General features: G+C 42.2%; 1 protein-coding gene and 1 long non-coding RNA gene across 9 annotated transcripts in view; one reads left to right on the top strand and one right to left on the bottom strand.

Moving 5' to 3' along the window:
• Window positions 1-24280, bottom strand: part of LOC310889651 — a 41639-nt gene that overhangs the window by 12226 nt on the left and 5133 nt on the right. For 5 of the 8 annotated variants that reach the window (XR_014576685.1, XR_014576686.1, XR_014576687.1 and 2 more), the window contains one exon: window positions 16198-16344. This is a non-coding gene — a long non-coding RNA (uncharacterized lncRNA). Of the gene's footprint in view, window positions 1-4494; window positions 5476-15089; window positions 15646-16197; window positions 16345-21119; window positions 21239-24280 lie in introns of those variants that run through there. The other 3 variants (XR_014576690.1, XR_014576691.1, XR_014576692.1) reach the window with 3 other exon arrangements.
• On the top strand, window positions 3017-22200 carry LOC310889647 (complexin-4). The gene is made up of 3 exons (XM_083817459.1): window positions 3017-4495; window positions 7535-7622; window positions 20925-22200. Exons 1-3 carry the CDS (start codon window positions 4329-4331, stop codon window positions 21150-21152), a joined length of 483 nt encoding a protein of 160 aa, XP_083673585.1. The 5' UTR covers window positions 3017-4328; the 3' UTR covers window positions 21153-22200.

Here is a 24280-nt window from a genome sequence, read left to right as displayed (position 1 = left end):
TTTGTGTGCATTTTTTTTTTAATTTATACTGTTCTGTCCAGTAAACTGAGTCGTCTGTGGTAATCTCTCACAGGAAGATTAAGCATCCCTTCATTGACTATGATTTTTCCCCAACCAGGAACAAATTGCCTGATAGGTGGGTGGGTCTTGACTTGAACCTATTCAAGCTGAGAAAGACCTAAAATACCTATTTCTGTCTTTCTCTACAAATGGTCTAAAGTTCAGACTTACATAAAAGCATCATCCTGTTCTAGAGGGATGAAGAGGTGGAGAGTCTGGGCCCTTTCAAAGAATGCTTAGCTACTTCTGAATTACGTGGTTGGTGTTGTCTGCTGTGACCCTGTTCTGGGAACACGTTCTCAGGTCTGGATGCTTGCCTGTCAATAGCATTTTTGTGCTGTCTTCTTCTTTTGGACTTTGCCCTTTGTGTATTGCCTGTTTCAGGACTCCAAATTCTATTCTGAGGTTGCAGATGCCTCTGTTCTTTAGATACTGAACTCGGGCTTTTTTTCTTTTCATGTTGTCCTGTTCAGATAACACAGGAAATGAGCCTTTAATTATGTTTTCATTTAAGTTATAGGGAAATGTTATTGATTTAAAGCCGAGGAAGTAGCAACACCAGCACTTAATAAGCAGCCGACTGTATGTTTTCATTAAGCCTGTGATTCCTGTAATCAACAAAAAGCAGTAAGTGGTTTGTAACCAGTATAGGCAGTGGTTACAGTACCTCTCAAGAGCAGGAATTACCCTGGAGATGCCAGTCCTTGACACCCAGGGTAGGTAACTAGGTAGCACTGTGAGCAATTTGTTCCTTATCGGACTGAGTGTTTATTATTTGCTGAATCCATTATGAAGTCAGCAGTTCACTAGCTAGTTTTATTTAGTCTTACAAAGTTTCACAGCTAGTCTGTGTTTCTTAGTGTTTTCCAGTGCTGGTAGTGTCAATAACTTTTAAAGCACTTTCTGTTGTCTTCCATTTCAAATCAGACATTAGAAACCCTTTTGCTCTTAGGTTCATGAGACCTATCTCAAGACCTGGAGGGCAAGATCTCAGGTTCACAGCAACCACTTCCCAAGACAGTTTTCAGCTTTCTTGCCTTCTCAGTTTCTCATTGTGCAAATGCATCTTATGCAGCCTTCCTCTCCTTTCTCTTTTAGGCAGAAAGGGGTGCCAGCAATATTTCTGTAGTGATCGAAGTCAGGGAAAATTCTCATCAGTAAAGACCAGTAGCTCAAAGAATAACAGACACACCTATAGAAGTCTTTGAAGCCTAGTAATTGAAATCAGTGCTGCATGTCATATTTGTGAGCGCACTGCGCAAACGCACTGCTCCTGTTGGAGTTTTTGATAAAGATGAGCCAAACACTGCAAGAGGACTTGAGAAGCAGTTGGCACTAAGGGGTGATGTGGGCCAGCATTCTAACACTTAATCAAATGGCTGTCAAAGCTCAGAGAACATGCTAACAATCAAAAGGTACTTTTATCTGATCTTAAATTTCCCTTGTAGTATGATTGTCTGTGATGCCTACCATACTGTTACTGCTTACGTGCATTTTAGGATCTGTGCATGAACACTGCCTGCGTATGACTTTAGGCTGCCCATTCAAACGCTTCTGTAAGCCACTAAAAGCCTCTTTGTGATATGTACATGGTTTGTATGGTACCCTTTTGTCCTGTGAACTTGGGTGAGATATAGCTTGGAGATGAAGCAGATCAAGAAGACGATCCTCCAGCTTCTGATGTTCACATTTCTGTTAGCCTTGCTCAAGCAGTGTGTGTGAAGGTCAGCCTGACAAAAACTTTTATCCAGAGTTGTGATGTCCTCTTTCTCTAGCCACCTCTATTGCTAGAGATACCTGAATTGATGAAGCACCTTCTGCTCTCTCTGTGTTCTGAGGAACATGGGGCAAGACACCTTTGTGAATCAGGTATCACTTCAGGAAAAAATTATAAATATTTTTTCTTTTCAGAGGCTTCCTCTTAGACTTGTCAACTTCAAGTCAAATGATCTATAAATAGCCCTTTCTTGTTGCTTCTTCACCTCAAAGCTGTCTGCATAAGGGAAGGGGGATCCTGTGGTCTTGTTCTCCGTATTGGGTTGCTGTACTGCTCACAGTCAGAGTGGTCACCCAAAGGCTGGCTTCTTCCTGGCAGACTCTAGATTAGGCCAGTTTGCTGGGCTTTCCAAGTACCGCCAAAATGAGTGAGGTCTTGGCTTTAGCAGAAGGCAGAAGAGTTGCAGGTTAGAGCCATCCCTGCTTGTATGTATCACGTCAAGTCCAGTAAGTGGAGAAAAAAAGTAGAAAAGCACCACTTAAAGCACACGTACAGAATGATGAGGCAATAACATGTCATGTTCCGGTGGAACTAGCATGCCTGCACAGCTACAGGGAACCTGCAGTAGGCCCACAGTGCTGGCTAGTTGTCAGCTCACTTGAACAGAGGCTTCTCTAAAATGCAGAAGGATGGGAAATGCAGGATACCATCAGCCACTCTGCCCTTGGATGCCTCAGAGGGGCAGCAAGCTGAAACAGGGAAGTCTTTGGGTGCGAAAGAAAATCAGACTAACTATTGCCAGGTCCATTTTGAAGTAACTCTCTGTGAAGTAGAAGCAATGACATCTTATGTATAAACTAAATGCTGGATTTTTAGTTTTCAAATTTTGCCGGGTCATAAATTTTATTTAATTTAACACATTCAACTTCAGAGTAAGGTATACTCAGGTTTAGCATTCTCTACTTAAACTGGGATGAGCTATCTGACTTGCATGATCTCAGTTCTGTTAAGCATTTGGACAAGTACAATAAGGTTTGGAAATCAAGGTCAAAGTTGATCAGATGCAAAAAGGTGATTCTTCCCACAAATTCTTGCAACATATGCATAGCTCTGAAAGTGCACAGCGATTATCAAAATCAATTTTTATTTAGAAAAAACACAACTGTTTCCTAGGTATAGTTAATCTATCAAAGAAATTTTGTTGTGATTTGGAGTTCTTGCTGCTGAGTGATACTCTGTTTCAAAAATAAATTCAAAGGTTCTTGTTTAATCACTAATAATCCAGGATTACAAAAAGTCCTGGTATTTTTTTTTGTTTGCTTTTTTTTGTGTGTGTGTGTGGTGTTTTTTTTGTTTGTTTGTTTGTTTTTCCATTTTAAAATAGTAACAGGTCTGCTTTAATTAGAAAAGCTCTAATACAGATTAAGGCATTAGGCAAACTAGAAATCCTCCCATCTCTCAGTGAAATTATGAGAGTGCTAGGAGAACCATTTAGATAATCAAGACTACAGGATACTTCATTATGCCATGTGCAGCTAGTCGTAGTACAATAAATATTCAAAACTCCAAATCATGAACTTTTCAGACTTAGTAGGTAGTCAAATAGCCTATGATCTAGGTAGTAGATCCTGCAAATCTTCACCCAAATAAACCTGATAAGGCTAATGATGTGAACAAAAGTTTGAAAGATTAGAAACCTAGCACCAGCAGTCCACATCGAGGCTATATAATAGCTCAGTAAGATTTATTTCTCCTTTATTCTATGCAGCACCAGTCAAGGTGGTGATCTAATTGGATAGAGCCTAGGGAAGAGTGAAATAAGCCACAAGGAATGAAGACTAAGAAAACACAATGTGATTTCCTTCAAAAGAAAAAAGTAATGATGACAGTAATGCCCCATTCATCTGTGAGACAAACAAACCGTATGAAAAGGGAATTAAAATTCCATGTACTTTCTGTCCAATGTGATAACATACTAATGGATAAAAATGATTAGTTTTGTTTGTTTTTTTTTTTTGCTTAATGAAGAATTCCAGTTTTCAAATCTCATTGGACTGTGTAAACCTCAAAGGATTTTCTGCTCAGCAGCCCAAAATTTGCAGTTTTATTATGGCCATTTAGTCAACCAGGCTTTTATTTCACTTTGATTGTTTCCTTGGAAATTTTTTGGTCTTTCTCTTTGTGAAAGTGAGACTTTTGAGATGGAAGATGTCAAAGGGATGTTGCACACAGTAATTTTTATATATATACACATATATATAATTAGCTTACAGTATTAATATAAAAAGTAGGTAGCTGCATCAAATGATTTTTTTTTTGAGTAATCTGAACCATCTGCCTCTAGATATTAAGGAGTTCACTCTTTAATCCAGATTATGGCTGACAAACTGGTTTTGGCATTCACGTTTCACTAGCGCTGTGCCCTTGAAGAGCTGCTGTGGCTGTAGAAACTCTCTTATGACTGTCAGTTTTGAAAACATTTTTTTTGTTTGGCTTGGCTTTCTTGTAGTTGTTTTCTTGTAGCTTTTTTTTTTTTTTTCTTGAGAAGAGGATGGCCTTCCTAATGAAAAGTATGTTGAGCAACCAGGTAAAGAATTTGGGACTTGGAGGTGGAGGGGAAGAAAACAAAGAAGAAAGCACTCCTTCCGACCCAGCAGCCGCTGCAGGAATGACCAGAGAGGAGTATGAGGAATATCAAAAGCAAGTGGTTGAGGAGAAGTGAGTACCTGATCCTTATTACCAGTATGGGGCTGATTCTTTGTAACTTTGTGCAGGTAAAAATAACCCAAGGAAAAGACAGACATTCCTAGGGTTAGGGTTAGCACTCCAAGCATTTATTTATTTATTTACGTTTAAGCAGAAAAGTCTTTTCTGAAGCAGATTTCCAAAATAAAACTTCACCAACTGTAAATGATAAACTATTGTGTTCCCCCTTCTCCACCTCATCCTACAACTCTTTCCTACACGGTCCTGCTCTCACCACAGCTTGATGTGTTGGATTAATTCTTAATTGGAGTTGCCTTATATATAACATTTTTTTCACATGTACAAAGGTGGTTATATTGTAGCAGTTGATTTTAAAATGCATATGATTTGCTCTCCTAGAACTCCATGTGTAGTACACTTTACATATATAATTCTTTCTTGGTCCATGTTTATCATGGCAGACACAGAAAAAGTAATGAGTGCTATGTAAAACAGCTAATATCTATCTAGAGAAAAGTTTTAAGATGGTTATTTCTTATAGTTGCATTTTCGGTTACTTTTCCTAAAATCTACTTGAATAAAGCAGAACTTTTCAGATGATTAAATGTCATGAATGTAATTTTTTTTTCTGTAATTATAATCTTTACCACTTGTTATGTTCCAATATCAAAACAGAAGTAAAATAAAGGACTTTTAGTGTAAGTCAAATCATGCATAATTACAAAGAAAACAATTGACTTTTAAATCTCAGGTGCATCTGTTCTTCTAATGATCAATTACATAATGGTTGTGTAAATCCTTCACATAAGATGATTATAGGTGAAAGGTTAATGACTGATGGAATTTGAGGTATCCAGGTCTGTATTTAGCAGCAGCCGTTTCTATCATAAAACCTTAGGTGGGTAACATTCACTTTTGGATAAAATGCAGAATGTTTTGCTATGTCTTTTTGTCACAGGATATTTGAAAGAGAGAGAATCAAGCCAGGATTCCTGGAATGGGAAAAATGCAGGAAAAACTATTATTTGTATGAAGTTTTCAAGTGTGGCACGTCTGTTACATACAGAAGTGTATTGAGGAGTCACTGCAGGAGCACTTCTGAAAGTACAATTTGGAACTACAGTAGGAACATCTGCAGTACTTTCAGAGAGAAGATGTGGCCGAGGACAGCACATGCTGTGTGGTTATGTAAATGTGTGTCAGAAATCTTTGGCACAGGCAGAACATCTGCTTTAGGGCTGTCTGGATTTTAACCCGCTTTCAGCTGTACAGAGTGGAGGTCAGGGAGGTGAAGTGCCTTGCTGGAGTCATATTCAGGCAGCGTTTGGCCCTTGATACATGACTGTCCTGTCTTTTTGTTTGTTTGTTTTGTTTTGTTGTTTTTCTTTAGTTATTTTTTGTTTTGTTTTGTGACTAACCCGCAAAAATGCAAGGACGGCTGTTTCTCAGCAAAATGCGTGATATGCAGAGACAAACAGCTGGCTTGTGCCAGCAGTCTCCAGCATGGTTCTAGAGTTTGTCTCCAGCATCACAGGAGTGTAAAAGCAAGAGGGGGGCACCAGTTTATGCTGTACACCAGCTCCTGGCTGTCATGCAACGACCCCTATATCCGTTTCCTGTAGCCACAAATCTTCACGTTTCTGGGAATAGCTAAATCCTCCAGAACAACAGGGTGTAAGATCAGGGCCCAGGCAATGGTGGAAGATTGCCAAGTCTTCCTGTGATGCCAGGACAAGTGAAAAGCTCAAATCTACCTGAATAGAAAATCTCCTCCTGCCCCCAAGCCTCACAGAGCACCCAAAGGGATCTGTAACATCATGGGGAGCACTACCCTGTGGGAACATATCCCGACACCAGCCTGGGCCAGTAAGGGCTCCTGTGGAGAAGGAGTGGGCAGGAGAAGAGGAAGGTTGAGAAAGAAGGCAAAAATGTGCTGGAAGTGCAAAAAAATCCCTTTTCCCAATCATCCCATCTATTACTGGCTGAAAGAAGTTTAAGATGGCTTCCAGCTGATGTGAACTAGTTCTTTTAAAAAATGAGAGAGAGAGAGAGAGAGAGAGTGATGCAAAAACTCTTATGTGGAAGCAGAGGAAAGGTAATATTTCATTTCAACACGACAAATTTTCAACATGACAAAATATTTATACTGGAACAAAAACAATTTTGCCTGAGAATTTCTATGAGGCTTCTTCTGGAAAAAAAAAAAAAAAGTGGGAAGGTGAATGATATCAAATGTTACCAGAAATCTTTGACAACGCACAGTTTGAAATAAATATCTAAGTAATCTAACAAAGAATTTTTAAATCGAATTTTTAAATCGAATTAAAGCATTTTATAAAATCACAGGCAGAAGAAGCACTTTTCCACAGAGAGAAGCTGTGGAATTAGTTGTGATAGGATGTTTTGGAGCAATAAATGATTCAGAAAAGACTGGGAAAATTTACAGATGACAAAAGCCATCTAAGGCTATTGAAGATGATGTAGGGCCAATTTCCAGCTCCAGCAGTCCCTAAACTACTGGATTTTGGAAGCTGGACAGTTATGATACAGGATGCCTATCCTGCTCTTAAATTCTTTCTTTGTCTGCTACTGTCCACTGTTGTAGACAGGACTCTAGGATAGGTGAACTTTTTGGTCTGACCTAGAAAAAACGTTCCATCACCATGGGTTTCCAAGCTAGAAGAATGTCCTGTTAGCAGAAGAGGAATATTGCCATCACTGTAAGTGCACCTGGTGGGATAAGCAAGGAACAAGCATAAATTTTCTGCTCTGTGTATTGGAATTGCTACAGTGAGCAATAACAGCCTGTACTGACACAAACTCCAGACAAGCAGTATTTCATTCTCCATAGTACTTAAGGGAGGTGCACCGAGAGCAAGCTCAGGATTCAGGAATTTGAGCCCCTGAGCATCACTTTGTTGTTATCGCTCCTTTTGTGCCTCTGAGCAAGTTACATGACTTCAGGAATATCTTCGGCCATTGTAAAAGACAGTATTTTATCAGTATCTTGAAGAAACTTTTTTTTTTTTTCTTTTCCTTTCTGATATCCAGGATGGAAAGAGATGCAGCCTTTGCACAGAAAAAGGCAGAGAGAGCCTGTCTGAGGGTTCATCTGAGAGAAAAGTACAGACTCCCTAAGGTAAGCCTGTAGTTTGTGACTTCACCTACCTCAGTGGCTGTTTTTAGAGCAGACAGCGCCCGTGCAGAACTCTGAAAGCAGCCAACTGCCTTCATTAGCAAGATCCCTGCTGCAGCTCAGTACAGAACCCAAGGATGCCACAGCTATGGATTTTCCTAGTGACTGCTGGTTTTAGACCCCTTTTTTCCTGCTCAGCAGATGAATTAAATGGAAAGATTCTTGTAGTAATCTCTGTAATGTCAGGTCTGAAATAAGAGACCGGGCAAGCTGGACATTTGGTCTGTCTGAGCCTTACAGCTAGTACATATGTTCTTAAATCAGCAACATACACCAGTTAAATAAAATATATATATATAATAATAATAATAAACCAGAAAGTTAATAAGCAAAACTACTGAAAACTCTTCTACAAGCTGGACACTTGAACTCTCCAAACTTCTGAATGCTCATTTGTACTATCGTCTTTCAAGTAGGGCAAACAAACTGTCCATTCTTTTTTTCTTTAGTGCTGCTTTTCCTTGTTGCTGCCTTACTTTGTAAAGTATTCCCAGAAAAAAAACAAAATGCAGATATCAGAAGCTGCAAACAACAGAAATCTGGAGGTTTGTTAAAAGCACGAAGCAGCCGTGATAGCTTCTGGATCGTGGCAGAAAGCCTAGGTGGCACTTATTTTGCGAACAGTCAGTCAGTCTCTTCTGTGGGAGTGAATCAGAGGAATTTTCTCCACTCAAGGTTGACAGAGGAGGTTGTTACACCATGCACAGTACTCCAGGGCCAAGGGGTATTTACCCAAGAGTTGTAAAGGACTTTCAGATTATGAATGGCCATGCTTACTGAGGTACGCTGTCTGCCATTGAACCTCAGAAGGTGGCAAATGTGAACATGTTTTCAAAAAAAAAGCTCCACAAAATATAGAGGGGAAAATAAATCAGTAACTGACTTATTTAAAGGAAATGTGGGGAAAACTACCAAAGATAGCTAGCAGATATATGGGCAAAAAGCACGTGATGGGAAGAAGAGAAAAAAGACCTTTGTGTCAGACAGCCCAACCTTTCAAATCGATCAGCATGCTCTGATGAGATGACTAATTATACGGGTGAAAATGATTAGTTTTAGTTAAAAAAAAAAAAAGGGAAGGAAGGTCCATGAAGTACTAAATATTTAAAAGCTAGGAGAAAAAGGACAGTAATGATCAGTCCTCACAATGGAGAGGGTAAGCAACAAGATTTTGAGAAAAATATGAGCTGTTTAACATATTTAGTAATTCGCTGGGGGAGTTCAATGTACAGAAGTGTTAAGGGTGTTGAAATGAAATCTTGCTTAAGCAGTTACAGGAAACGATAATGACAGTGAGTGAATGAGCAGTGAAACGCTGAATGAGGTGCACTGCAAGAGTAGTGAAAGGGGAAGAAAACCCTCCCTGTCTCTGCGTGTTATGGATGGGTGGTTTCAAATGAACTGCTACCAGTCAAGAAAGAGATCTCAAAGTCATTGCAAATGAGTCACAGAAAACATCAGAGGAGTCCTCACTGGTGTCTAAGGGGAAATAGAAAGTTCAAGAATCATTAGGAAAGGGATAGACACCAAAATCAGAAAACATTATTAGGTTACATTAGCAGTCTTTAACAACTTGAAACTGGAATGCAGTTTTAATCACTCTGTCTCAAAATGACAGGAGAACAACAAAAGCAATCTGAAGTATCGAATGGCCTTGGCACACGCATTGGTTAAACATGCCTGTGAGGGGATGCAATGGAGATGTGTCAATTCATGACCATTGTAAAGGAAGTAAATAGAGAACAATAATACACTATTTCTAAACATCAGATGAAATCACAAGTATTCCACAGAAAGTTTCAATCACTAGCGGAAGCCTGAGTGCTGATGTTACGTTAGATACCTGTTTTCTTATAGTTGTTAGATTAGAAGAATCCCATCCCTGTGCCCTACGCTCTGACTTTTGTTATCTAAATTCCTCTGAATATACAGTGAAAATATGAAATAACCCCCCCCCCCGTTTTTTCCCCCAAAGGACAAGGAATATTGTTTTCCACTTCATGCAATATCTCCCTGTCATCCGGAAGCATTTAGTGGTGCTCTACTCAAACATCTGTAAAGTTGAAGTTATATTTGGTTCCCATTCATTTTGAAGAAGTAACTGAAGACTCATCTGTGCAAATTACTACTGTGCACTTATGGACTCCCTAAAATTTGAGAGTGTTCTCTGGGCCACAGAATTGAAAGCCTATGAGTTAGTTCAACCAAGTGTTTTTTGGCATGCGGGTGTTGTCCATTTGTTATGCTTTTCCATTTTATCCAGAGTACGCTGCACTGTTTGCTCCAACACAGAGAAAATAACTCGGGATTCTGTGCTTGGAAAAATTGTTTTTATGTTATTTTGTAAGCTTCTTCAACAGGCAGGAAAGCAGTAGTATGGAACAGTGTTTGCTCAGAACTGCTACTGCCAGGAAATGTTAGAGTTTTTGAAAATTTAATTTATATCCCTCAAGGAAGCATTTTCTTCTTAGCAGTTTTGGAGTTTGCTTATATTACTGCTACTTGCCTGCCAGCTCTGAGTCATTACCATTTATTTTCTGATCAGTATTTCTCATTGTTTTGCTGGTTAATTAAAATGGAGGAAGGTGAAGAATCCATCATATCTACACTTAGCTGCCAAAAAAAAATAGTACGTAATGCAATACAGCCACTTAGGGACTCTGTCATCAATGGAAAGAAATGAGCACTTCTGGCCTCATCTAGCCAAACCTCCAGATAGATGTTTAAGGTGGAGTTGGCTCACCTCCCAGTGATGCACGCCTCCCACAGAAGGGGTCACATCGCTACGTTAGACTAGCTGAAGTTAGGCGAGAAGCATTCCACCCCTAATCCATAAGACACTGGTTCTTATACTCTGCTTTAGCTGGAATTAGCAAAACAATCCCATCTTTCACTCTATGCTCACAAACTTGAGCTTGAATCTGAACTTAGTGAGATGCTGGGGTGTCCTGAATTTCTGGGTTGGGTCCCTAAGCATTGCCAGCTTGGTTTTAAGAGGAGAGATCAGGCTGTGATCTCAAGTCTTACTGACAGGACAGTGAATAGCAGAAGATTTGGATGGCCTTGCAACTTTTGGCCTTGTTTGTCAGGCACTGTAGAGCACTACAGTGAGGAAATCAATGCACCAAAAGGCTTCGATATCTCCTGGAGAACAAGGAAGTTTATCTTTGCTTGAATCAATGCTGTCTTAAGCAGCGTTATAAATAGTTCCCAGAGACTGTGTAGTTTGGACTCTTACAAGGAGGGAGAAGAATATTTGTGTCTTGAGCTTACTGAATTTCTCTACTATGCACATGCATAACATTTATTCATTCTATGCTCTGGTTTCTCATCTATGGTTCAGCCTAGCAAGCACTGCGGCTCTGCACGAGGTGCCCGTGACACAGCTTCTCCAGCTGCTGTTGTTGGCCCGGCAAATTCACTGGGTAAAGGGGGGAAGCTCAGGAAGCACTCCCTTCCCTGAGCGCGTCCTGATACAGACGGCAGTGACTGCACTCCCGCAGCCTCCTGCCCTGCAGGGAGCCTTCCCTCTGCTGAGCCCAGGCTGCGTCTGTCCCTGGGCTCGGGTCTGTGCACAGGCACTGAGAAAAGGTCACTTCTGGAAAGGCTTTGCGGACTCAAGTTTGTGTAGCCTCCTTATTCCTGTATTGTTAAAAAGTCATGTGAGTTCTCCCAGTAATTACTGAGCCTGAGCACTAGTGGTTTATATGCTATTAAACTGCTCTTAGCCTGGTTACTCTTTCAATGCTTGCAAAGGATTTCTTAAGAGATTTATTTTTCCAGCTTCCTTAAGATGCACTTCAGGTACGTTATGTGAAATACAACTTCAGTGACTTGCTGAAATTTTGTCATTTGAGCAAATGCCTCCTGAAAATGCCTTCTGGCCATTGCCTGGATTTCCCTGTTTGCTTTTCCCTTCACAAATATTGTTACGACCTTGTGATCTGTGTGGTCTCTGTGTTTTTTTCCCTCTCCTGCAGTCAGCAGATTTTGGGGCTTGCTGGTCCATCAGTCACATGAAGATATGGATTTCTCTGTGTTTTGGTGGCTCTTGTCATGTCACTCAGCTTCCAAATGGGATGAACTGAGTTGTGTTTAAAGTCCTATGTTCTTGCTCTGTGATGCATAACTACAAAGGTATTCAGGTGATAAACTCCAAGGAATTTCAAGAAAATTAAGAAACCATCTTCCTCATTGATTTTGAGCCCAGGTAGATAGATTTTTTCTTATTATATCAGTGTAATTACAATATTCTAGCAGTAAGTAGCCCACATTTTCCAGCCCTTTCTGTTCTGGGATGAGACATTTAATTGGGATGATGGCCCTAGTCAAGGTTGAGAACTATCCATGAAACTTCTCCATTTCTATATTAATTAAGCAGCAGTGATGGAATTAATTATCAACAGGAAGTCCAACATACTCAAAATATTCTCCACTAACAAACTATTAATACTCCACGGTATTTCATTTGTGATTGCTCAGGGTTGCCATCACAGAGGTCATGTAACAGCAGGGAACACTGAGTCACCCCGAGGCTTGTTGTGACCCAACTTAAAGAAAAGCTGAAGGAAAAACCTTCCCAGGAGCTGCCGAGTCCTGCAATTTTAACTTTGTCAAAGCACAAGCATTGCAAAGTGGTTGTGCAAAGCTGAAGCTTCAATAATATCTTCTGATGTCTACCAGAGAAAAGTGTTTTACTGAAGTGAGGAAGAAAAATGCAAGGTTGCACAGCTGCAGACCTAGAGCACTGTGTTCAGCACTGGGGTCCCCAGCACATGGATGTATTAGAGTGAGTGCAGAGGAGGCCACAAAGATGATCAAGGACTGGAGCCCCTCTCCTATGCAGACAGGCCGAGAGAGTTGGGGTTGTTCAGCCTGGAGAAGAGAAGCCTCCGGGGAGACCTTACAGCGGCCTGCCAGTACTTAAAGGGGGCTGCAGGGAAGTCGGGGAGGGACTCCTTGTCAGGGGGTGTAGGGATAGGACAAGGGGGAATGGCTTTAAACTGAAAGAGGGGAGATTTAGATTAGATATAAGCAGCCCTTACTGCAGTTTTGGCCTCCGCTTGCTAGCCCCTCAGACACATTACCTGGCCTGATCCATGTACTGGGATCAAAGTCAAATGTAACTGAGTAATTTTAAAACCTATCCTAGAGCGCGTAGGGAATAAAATTGAATATGTATGCTTTTTCTGTGGAAAGCACAACTAAATACTAAAAAGTTGGCAACCATCTCTGATGCACTGTTTAAAGAATTACCTACTAAAACATCAAAAATGCCAGAAGTAAAGGATTTAGCAGTGAAGCAATTACAAATTAGGAAACAAATCAGGAAACCTAAGCTCAGAAAGTGATTATATAATGTAAACACCAGTTATAAATAATGTATTTCTTCTATGAGGTGGCAGACGCTGTGTCTAACCCTGAGCTGTCAAAGGCCCTCTAGTGCCATTTTCATAAAACTGCACCACTCTTATGTGAAATCACAATTATTTGCTTGAACCTAAAGGCAAACTTTGCAATTTGGTTGAAAAGTGAATGAATCTTGTGACTTAGATAAAATCACACCATTTGTATTTAACCAGTCTGGCAAGCCTCATTCATAATCTGTGGTGAAAAATGTTTTTTTTCTCTAGCTTTTAAAAACTTGTCTTTTTGCAACCAAAAGCAAGCAAGCAAGCAACCAACCAAAAACAAACAAACAAACAAAAAAAAAAGGGAAAATATTCTGTGGAGAAAGCCTCGCCTAAGCTACTTCCACTCACCCTTCCCTCCAAATGTATCAAAGTTGAACAAAACTTTCATAAGCAAATTTGAAGTGAATACAGTTTTATATAAAAACTCATTTCAGATCAACAAACTCTGTAAGGGCATTTGGCTTTTAAAATTATCTGAAGACATACAGTTTGTCATTTTCAAAAATGGAGGACTTCTGCTACGCCTATTGCTTCTCATATAAGTGACTCCTTTAAATCAAAGTATGATTGGCCTTCTGCAGGTTGCTCCCAAGGCCACACACTTACTTGTACTTAGACTCGTACTTACACTTTACTCTTTTTCACTGCCCAGAGGTCTTGGTATTATGGCTGAGTGTCCCTTTAAATAGACACACACGTCTGCACTGTGTAGTCTGATGTTTCCAGCAGGTACTGGACCTGCGTACCGCCTACGGACTGCACAGACCGTCTGCAAGACATTGGACCTGCCTGGGCTGAGCCGAAGCCGCTGAGTGCCTCAGCTCAGCCGTGCAGTCCTGATGAGGCAGTCAGACAGACAGACAGACAGACTGTGCATGCTGCCTGCACACAGCACAGGGCCCGAGGAACGTGCGGGATCCATGCTGTGTGAATAAAGCTGATTTTTTTGTTTCTGCAGGGGATGTGTTAGGGAGCAGTAGGCAGCTGCTCACAGCTATAGCCTGGCGTTGGAAAGTCTAGCCAAACACAACTCATCTTCAGATTCCCTCTGAACAGAATGTCTAACCAGAAGAGAAAGAGATATGCCTGGAGAAATGTGGATATATGTTAGCTCTGTGCATGACCCGTGTCATACATGGGATATAAGGAGCATCCACCATGCTCTTCTGTATTCATCAGCTGCAATATACCATTTGTTCTGGGCTGCAGGTACTCAACAGAATGACAAGAACAGAAAGAGGAAAAAAATATCCTGGGGGCGAGTTTAGTTACAGAAAGATTAATTATGCAAAACAGGGAAGTACAAGATTTTAAGTGGTTGATTGGATTGTTGGCCTAAATCTCTAGACATCAGCATTTTCATTAGTGGACATGTAGTAAAATAACATTAGATTATTTGTTAGGCTTTGTTTTCCTTTTTGGAAGCATGTGCTGAGACAGCTACTGAACAGCTTTTCCCCACATCCTCTTCACACTCCGTAAGGCCCTAAAAAGTGCTACTTCCAAAGGCTTAAGCATACCCACGTACCCAGCTCTCGCATAAAAGCCAGCGGAGCAAGGTGTCTCTGTGGTTTTGGAAGTCTCCCATCTGCAGTGCTCTCTCCAGTTCTGGGAGGGTGTTAAGGCCTCTGCAGCTGCCCCTGGCTGACCTCCTACCGGTGCACTGCTGCCTCATCGTGCCCAGGGCATGCAGCAGTGGCCTGCCCTGTCTCCAGCAGGATTTGGCTGTGGTACACACTAAGCACAGCTTCAGTAACAACTACAGAGGACCTGCCTCTCAGGTAGGACAGGAGCTCTAAGCCAGCAAAGAAGTTATTAAGCATATACTTTGCTTCTCTGATTTGCAGTGGTTTCAAGTAATTTGGCAGGACATGCTTTTCTTTTCATTTTTTTCTTCTATTTATAGAAAATACTTCTACATTTATTGCATGAAGGTCTCCTTTCTTCTCACCAACATTTATAAAAACAGGAAAAAAAAAAGATATTATTACATACATAGCATATGTCCCTGAAAAAAAAAACAATTCTATGACACAAAATTATGCCAGCAAAATGCTCTCAGACTTGTGACAATGTAGACCAGCTACATTAGTTATTCTGAAAAATGCAAGTCATAGCAGGTAGCGCATTATGGGATAGAAACTCTGAATATTGCCAGTATCATTCACTAGCACACATTGCAAATGAAAGCATGAAACTCAGGACTAAGCAGGGCCCCCTTTTCAGTTCAAAATCTAAAGCTTCATGCTATCTGGGACAGATTTATAAGAGAAAGCAGTCCCTTAATGAACCTAATCCTATTAACAGAATTGTCAACTTAGGTTTGTCATCAGAAAGATGTTTTTAGTCGTGAGACATTTAGTCTGTGGACAACTTTTGCCTCTGCAGAGTACTCAGTGCATCACCTCCATACAAAACAAAGTGCATTTTTACCACTTGTTTGAACATTCATTTTGAACATTCATGCCAGCTGATTTCATTCCACTTGCTTTCTTGTAAGCTGCTTTCTACACACACAGCAGGGCAGGGCCACCTTAGCATAGATCTGGTATCTAAGATAGGGTGAAAAGAGATGTTCCACCATAAGCTATGTTTTGAAAGCTAGTGATTTGATCTCATCTAGTTTAGTTTTGTTTAAAGAAAGGCTTCATCTAATATACCAGTAGTGTGGGACCAGACTGAGCAACTCCACTAACTATAGAACTACCTTGAGAAACTTCATTTCCAGAATCAGGGAAGAGATATCAGTAATTACTAGTAAATACAATAGAGAAGATCAGGCAGGAAAAGAAGATGGTCCTGGTGAGTTTGTGTTTGTGGGAACACAAATTACTTTCAGCATCCTTTTATTTGAAATTTGGAAATCGCACTGTCCCCTCTGTGGTTTTCCTGAAGAGCTCTGTTTATGGTCAGAGGAGTGTCATCCAAAAATGTGTATGCTAAAACCTTGCTAATGCGTAGTGATGCAAGTAATAACGTGTGCTTAAAAAACAAAAAACAAACAAACAAAAAAACCAATGAAACAACCAACCAAAAAACCCTACCCAACAATAAACCCTTTTATTCACTTCTTGCCTTCTACTTCATCCTGCCCAGTGCCCTACCTGCAGTCCCAGCACAGCCATGGACATGGCGCAGGAGAGGCTCGCGGGGAGAGGCCAGGCCAGCACCGTGATGCTGCATCGCTCGCGGCAGCTCCTGCTCGCAGGTCAAGTCGTCGGTGAGCTCTGGTTCTGTACACAGCTGGTGCGCTGCAGGGGACAAGGGACAGGATCAGGTCTGGGTTCTCCTACCCGGGTCCTCCGGGTCTCTGCATATAGGCACAGGTAAATTTTATGGCAGGAAGCTAACCAAAAGGAAAATTATGTATCACTTAGTGATGCTGGAAAACAGTTTGGCTCCACTGGGGATTAGTCAGTAAGCTTTCATCACTTTTGCTTACAGACTTGATATAAATAGCCTGTTTTCTGCTTACAGCTGCCTGCCACGTTTGTACAGAGAACTTGGTGCTGGATCGTTCCCTTAACAAAATGGATCTGGCCAAGTCTGATCCATTGACCCCCATTACTGCACCAGGTGCGTAATCGGGGTCAAACAACATTCCCAGGCACTTGGACTCCAGCATCTGTGCTGTTGAATCGTCAGAATAGTGTCTGTCCCGGTTTTGGCCTGGGCATTCTCCCAAGCAGTTCCCAGGGCTGGTCTGGGAGCTGGGACAGGCATTCCCAACAGGGAGTTAGATGGGACCACCCTGTTTTGTAGGGCAAGAGAGCTCAATAGCATAGCTGTGGGTTGTTGCAGGCCAGCTGGCCTTGGGGCAAGAGACCAGTGCCAGGCATATGTAATTTGCTAGGAATAGATGTTGTTTCTGTGTTCTCAGAGACCCTAAAAGGGTGGCTGAGCACTTGCAGAGACCTGGAGACTATGGAGATAGGAGAGCTAATTCACGAGGAGACAGGCCATTCAGCCTGCTGTAGGTTTACTAAGGGAAGGGGGGCTTTCTTTATGGCTTTGTCAGAGGCCACCCCAACCTGTCCTATCCACCAGCACTGCCTATCTGGGATGCTGTCTCTGGTCCAAGATGGGTGTATTCTGATGCAGGGTAGTGCCTCCATCACTACCGGAGCCGTACCTGGCTTTGAGCGAGTAACGGTCCCCGCCTGTGTGCATGTTGGGACAGCAGGGAGCTGCAGACCCTGCTTGCACTCTGATCCCAGGCTGCTGCCTGCAACTAACAGACATAATTGTGCATTTCCAGCACCGCATTCCTGCTCCGGGCTTCCGAAAGTGTGTGCTTGGAGCTGCATGCTCACTGTGTACACAGATACTTGCAGCAGCATTTACCTGACTTTAAGAACATTCTGTGGGAAAATTGTCCCATCTCTTCTTGTGAGAAAGCAAAGCTTGTTTCCACCAGGCTTAAAAACAAACAACAACAACAACACAACAACCTCCCCCCCCCCCCCCAACACTGGGTAAAATCAGATGTTTAAGGTAATGTTTCCATTTAAACATCCAAGTAACAGAACCAGATCTGACAACTTTTAGAAGAAAAAAGAAGAGGTAATGTGCATCTTGCTGGCTTCTTTGCTTGCTGTTGAGCAACCCTCCTGTGTTGGAGCTCGTATTAACTCTACTCAAGGCCAGGCTATATATCAAGAGGATAGAAGCAGGTGGAATTTCAGTGACTTTGGCAGAATTGTGCTGCTTTCCACCACATCTGTATATATTCATCTTTGGTCAGAGATCACTCTGAAACCCCAAACTGTGCCATGCATCATGTCTCAGACTTCAGCAGGACAGGGGACATTGCTGCAAAAACATGCCAAACAGTAATTCAACTTGCCAAAGTTGCCTTCATGTGCATTGTATGGCCATTTCTCCACATAATATACGCTAGCATGCAGTGATGATAAATTATAAGTAGTTCTAAAGGAAAGAAAATGTGTCATTGGCTGCTTAGGAGGACTTCTTCAGTAAGTAGCCCAGTATCTTTTTATCATCCTGTACTGTAATGTGGGACAGTTTCAAAAGGAAAACTCCTCTGATAGCTATTGCTTGTGGATTAAAAGCTTAAACCATTGCTCCTGCTACACAATCAATAAAGAACAATTCTGCTGATTGGGATATTGTTACTAGCTCCCACAGATTTGATGGCAGCAAACCATATTCAACAGGATTAAGAGATCTCCTTACTCATTTTAGCTACATGATTGAGTAGCATCAATCATGATAAACCTCTCTGTATTGTTCAGAAGAAATGGGGGAAATCAGATTGAAGGGAAGTATAATTATTACAAGCATAATACTGTGCAAGTAAATGTAACAATAAATAGTGGCTATGCAGTCAAGCATACCAGTCTGCTTGTTCTTGCAAAAGCCTGAAACTACACAGCCATTGCTCATATACATCCTTCCATTCACTCTTGCATTCATTCATTCATGCAAACCCAAGACCCCTCTCACTCTCAAAAACACCTCCTGCTGACAGCATTGCTACTTATTCATATCAGGCCTTTGCTGCTGCCATGCTTCATTTTGGAGATGTAATGAAGCATTAATGCTTATCTTTGATGTGTGAACTGCGTCAAAATATCCTGTTCTTCTGAGCTCAGGATCCATCAGAATCCACAATAAAATGTGAACAAAATCGCCATTGTTTGAAAAATTGACATAGCCCCACTGATAGAGTGTTTCAACAGGCGGGCAGGAAGCAAGTGTGCCTAGTGCTTACTGTATCTCAGCCCTTTTAATTGCTTAACCAGTTCCTTCTCTTGTCTCTTTTTGCTTTCTCAGACGTGCACCAAACCTCCATCCTTTCTTTTGTTAAGTCCTCCTATTATCCCACTTACCAGCACTACAGCATTGCTCTGATTATGTGCCAGGCAGCCCCTGCTCTTCATCATAACTTGGAGTGCCAACCAAAGGCCTAGATAAGGTTTAGACATGGTCTGGTGAAGATGGAGACCTTTTCTCCAGTAATTCTAAGTTTTCTTACACTGTGTGACCTTCGTATTGTGAGAAGTTCTAAGTAGAAGATACTTCATATTAAACACTCAAACTGGGCAGGCTCCTTTTACAGTTCACTGAAAACCTAGAAAGACCTCAGTTGTGTCAGAAATCCTATTTGCATTAATGCAGCTTTCTTGATGCCCCTCTTCCAATGCAAAGGGACTTAAAAGGGGAAGGTCATTTACTGTCCCTTCCCATTGCTAGAACAGCGAGCTGCTACACGGGCTTGGCATTGGCATGGCCGAGACAGAAACTGCAGGGCCTGTGTCAAACCTTGCTGAAACCAGTTTTCGATAATTACCAAATCTCATCTCTCCCTTACTCTCTCTTGATTGCAACTGCTGCAGGCCATTTTCCAGTCTATTCTCCTGTGCATGTCTACCTATTAAAATGGCAGGTATCCAGATGAAATGCTCTCTGGTTTAATATAAAATCTTGTACAGTATGAGCATTATCTTTTTTTTTTTTTTAACTATTATTATTTAATTGCTTCCTAACAGAAAGCATATGAAACACAAAAGTAGTAGCAACCTTCCAGGTTGAAACTCCAAAACAGGAGTAGAAAAGAAGTTTCACAACTAGTGTGACTTGAATGAAACTGAAGTATTGAACAAAGTGCTGCTGATATACTTGTGGGTACTTGTAGACCTTAGCATAGTGAGCTTTTTGCAGACCTCATTGCATACATGTGTGTACAGCACCTGATTTGGGAGGGGGGCTGCTATTCATTATGTAACTGTAGGCGATAGTTACGCATTGCATGATAGTGGTAGATAATTCAGTTCTGGGGCAGAAGATTCTATTCATGATTACAGCCCTGTTGCTACAATATATTTCAATGCAAATATCTATATGGTGAATTTACTTGCTGATCCATTCCCTAATACAAAAGGTGGAAAGCAGTAAAGCTGATCAAATAAAGCCCTGTGGCTATTAGGCTTGCATTATAAATAGGACCTATTTTTACTTTAAGCAAAATATACGTCATTTAGCAGCTCAGATTCACACTGTTTTTAACTGTCATTTATTTTACCTTCCCAACTGTAATGAAAACAAAAAAGTAGTCTATCAGGCAAATGCCATACTTATTTTCATATAATGAAATGAATGGAGGATTAACAGCAATCTGTCAATAACCTGAAAAGAAATGGCAGAAAAAGTGAGTTTACTTTCTATGTTAGGTAAGAAGAGCTAACGCCTACCATGATATTCCAGTGGCCAGTTTCTAGGAAGTTGACCTCCGTCACTCAGTACCTGCATCTGTCTGACTCCGGGGCAGCTTCCAGCAGGCCACTGGAATACCAGTGGTTTTCTTCCTGATCTTGGCTTGGGTTCTACAAACTGACACACCGCCTACTTTTACCTGAAAGCATTACAGATTCACAGCTACAGCCATCCTGGCATGCATGTGGAGCACAAAGTAGCCTTTTATTTAAAAGTGTAGTATCTTAATTTGCCTATATACATACATACATACATATATATATATGTATATAAGAAAAATTGCAAAACCCAAAGCGTCCAGTGCTGAAGGGAAGGGTAACCAAGATGCAGCCCAAAGCTTGTGCAAGACAGCAGCACAGCCTGGGCTGTTCACCTTCTCAAGGAGGTAACTACAGTGGGACAGCCGCAAGCCTCATGGAAAGACTAGCCTAGTGGTGAGCGCCCTAATGAGGTGTGCCAGGTACTGCTGCCCTGCGGGCAGGACCCACACCAACCAAACCAAACAACCAAACAAACGAACAAAAAAGAGGCTCATTAGGTCCTGGGGAAGCAGAAATACTCTCATGTACTGCTTTTATTTTCTGTTTTGTATCAGAGTGAATTGGATGAGAATCAAATACAGATGGCTGGAGATGATGTGGGTTTGCCAGAAGACCTTCAGAAGATGGTGGCAGAAGATCAGGTAGAAGAAGAGGACAAGGACTCTATCCTGGGACAGTTGCAGAATATTCAGAATATGGACATGGATGCGATCAAAGAAAAGGCACAAGCCACCTTCACTGAAATGAAACAGGCTGCTGAGCAGAAGTGTTCTCTGATGTAGAAGAGGCACCGCTATCCCAGGGCTGTGAATTCAACCTTGTCTCATGGGAGTGGGGGGTGAGGGCAGGCAGAGGAATGCACTTAGTTCTATAGAAGTAAATGTAAATATAAAAGAGAGAGAGAGAGACTTTAAAACCTCCAGGGGGTCAAAAATTAAGTGCTGTGACTTGCTTAGTGCAAAGTTAGAAATGATCCTAATTTTTTAACATGACATTTTTCCCTGGGAAAAAGATGGCTTAAAAAAAAAAAGCAAATATTGGGGAAAAGATGTGCCTTTTTCCATTTTTTCAAACTGATCAAAATGCTACTAAATGTATATTTTTTATTAAAATTGTGCTTCTGTTGCATAACATATAGGTAATCACTCATTTAATACTGCTTTCAGAAGGAAATATATATATCTGTAATAAAATGTCTGTTTCAAACATTTTGAAAGAAAATCAATATTCAAATGTTGACATTTTTTGCAAGACCTTTTTTTTAAAAAAAATGTTTTTGGACACCTCTGTACTACATATAGCAAAAGGCAAAAAGCATAAAATGCTACAGCTTGGGACAATAATGTCATTGTACATAGGAACGAGTGGCCTTGTAGGAAACCAAGGCTTGGTAGCTATCAGTGAACCACAAACAACGAGCAATGCAGATTCTTCCAGGCTGCTCCAGTGTCGCATCCTGCCGGTCTTCAAATGCAGCTCAAATCTAAGCTGTTAGAACTGCCCCTCTTCTTGGCTTCTGTGTGAGCCACATTCTGGGGCTTGGAATACCAGCATGTAACTTGTATAGGCTGAAATGAGCTCACTGCATTTATTCTAGGAGGTAGCTCCGCACAGAGCTAAACATAAACCTGGCCTCCCTGGAAGACTATGCCCAGGCAGCGCACCCAAACCCTGAGAAAAAGTGTGTCTTTCGCTGGTGTTGAATGACTGAGTCCGCAGCACAAGCCAGACCCATTTCAACAGCCTTAGGTTCAGGACCAAGCAAAATTCTTTTTTTTTTTTTCTTTTTTTTCTTTTTTCTTTTTTCTGTGGAGAAGCTAAGCGGGTGCTGGCCTGACAGCTCCCACTCCTCACCAAGGGGGGCTGATGCTGGGTAACAGCTAGAGCAGCCCAGCCCCATATGAGCACCCAGCTGGCTGCGTGTGCCACTGGCCCAGAGCCCCAAGCAACCTAGGCCAGCACAGGGCACCTCTCTGGCCCTGCGGGGCAGAGCCCTGGGCTTAAGGCAGATGTGAACATCGGTCTGTCTCTGCACTTGCACGGCAATGATAGCTATCACGCATGATAACCCATACAGGGGCCATACTGCTCTCACACATGGCTGATGCATACAATGCTGCTCATGAGGAGCCCAAATATTCTGTGAAATGAAGTACTTTGTAAGTTCTGCAAGAGCTAGTCCTTGAATGAAATATGCAGGTGATTGTGTGTAGCACCTTCCTACAGGTTTATAAGTCTCTCTCTTTCTCTGTCTCCACCCAAACAAGTAAAAATATTCATTCAATATGAATAAATCCACTAAATATGATTTGTCTCCTTTCTTTCTCTTTCCTTCCCTCCTAGCTTCCCTTCCTCCCTCTCTCCCTTCCTCCCTCCCTTTCTCCCTCCCTCTGCTCTGCTCTGCTCTGCTCTCCTCTCCTCTCCTTTCTCTTCTCCAAAGCACAAAAGATTGGTCTACAAAGCACAGAGTGCACTCCAGATGTGCAATTCACCCCGTTCTGAGTTCCCTTTGCCAGTGCTGGGTCATGTCCTTCACCACCTGTGGAATGGTGGTGGCTCTGCCAAGCCCTGGTGAGTTAGAGTTTTGTGGAGAAAAATTGGGTGGTCCTATGGATTGGCTTTGTGGAAGGCCCCACCACCAGCAGGGAGGATCTTCTGGGGGCTGCAGAAGACAGCTGGGTCTCCTCAGACTTAAGCACAGGAAGAACACCTGCCTCTGTACCTGGCAACTTAAGTCCCCTCACTGGGGCAGCACAGAGCAGCTTGCCACATGCACTGGGACGGCACCTCTCCCTGCAGAGCGGGACAACAGCCACCCACATGCACAGCGGCAGTGCCAAGGGGCAGACAGACACAGAATCTGCCACGTGCCTTGCGTGCAGTGCTTTACTGGTCACTTGGGAAGGAGGACAAATTCTCCTTTTCGGCAAAACCAGCTCTGCGGGGGGGGGCGGGTGCGGTAAGGAGGGAGGTTTACCTCTCTCCTGCTCCAGCACTGTGCTTGGTGCCACGACTGCCACGGAGCACCGCCCTACCACCTTCTGCTGCAGCACTGGCATGGCACATACAGCCTGGCCACAGACCCTGTCAATCCTGACCCTGGCTTGCAAGCAGATGTACCAGTTTGACCTCAGACCTGCACAATGATCACTGGGCTGTGTGTGATGCTGGTTACACTCACCAGGCCTAGACCCTGACTTGTGGACAAACTTCCCAGTTTGGCCTTGGACCCACCTCCCCATCGCCATTCTGCTTGGCCATCTGGATTCTCTGGTGAATCCAGGGAGCACCTGCAGGCTGCCCTTGTGCCTCCACGAGCCAGAGCAGGGCTCAGCCCTGGCTGGAGAGTCCCTGTCCTGCCAGCTGTGCATGCTGCTTGGTCCGATCCCGCTGGGAGCTGCTGGTACTGGGAGCTGGCCATGATGCCAGAGCTGCCAGTGGAGAGGCAGACAGAGGTGGCAGATGCTGGCCCTGTCGTCCATGGGACACCTCTGTGCAGGAGGGTTCTTGGCTGCATGCGATCATCTTGGGAAAGCTTGGCAATGACTACTCAAATCTAAGTCGCAAAGTTGTTTTAAAGCCTGTTATTAAACATTTCCCCCACTGCAGTCCCCAAGAAAACATGCTTCCCTCTGTATTTATATAAAGCTGGTAGGTGTCTCCATACCATTTTGTTACTTTACAGGGTGAATTATTTTATCTCTAAAACACCACAGTAAACAAGTCTAAGACTTTTGACCTTTGAATTAAAATGTGCCTGGGACATCCTGAAAATCTTATTGAAAGCAGCTGGTGGTTTAAAGGAGCTAATTAAGTTCGTCAGCACATATAGGATCAGCATTTTCACGGTTTAAAGGGTCAGAGAAGAAAGTACAGTCAGAATCACCAAACAAGTGATTAACAAGATTCC

This window comes from Anser anser (assembly GCF_964211835.1).
Source record: "Anser anser genome assembly, chromosome: Z".
In the NCBI taxonomy this organism is placed as follows: Eukaryota; Metazoa; Chordata; class Aves; order Anseriformes; family Anatidae; genus Anser; species Anser anser.
Note: the sequence above shows the minus strand (reverse complement) of the source record. Positions and strands in the feature narration are given on the sequence as shown.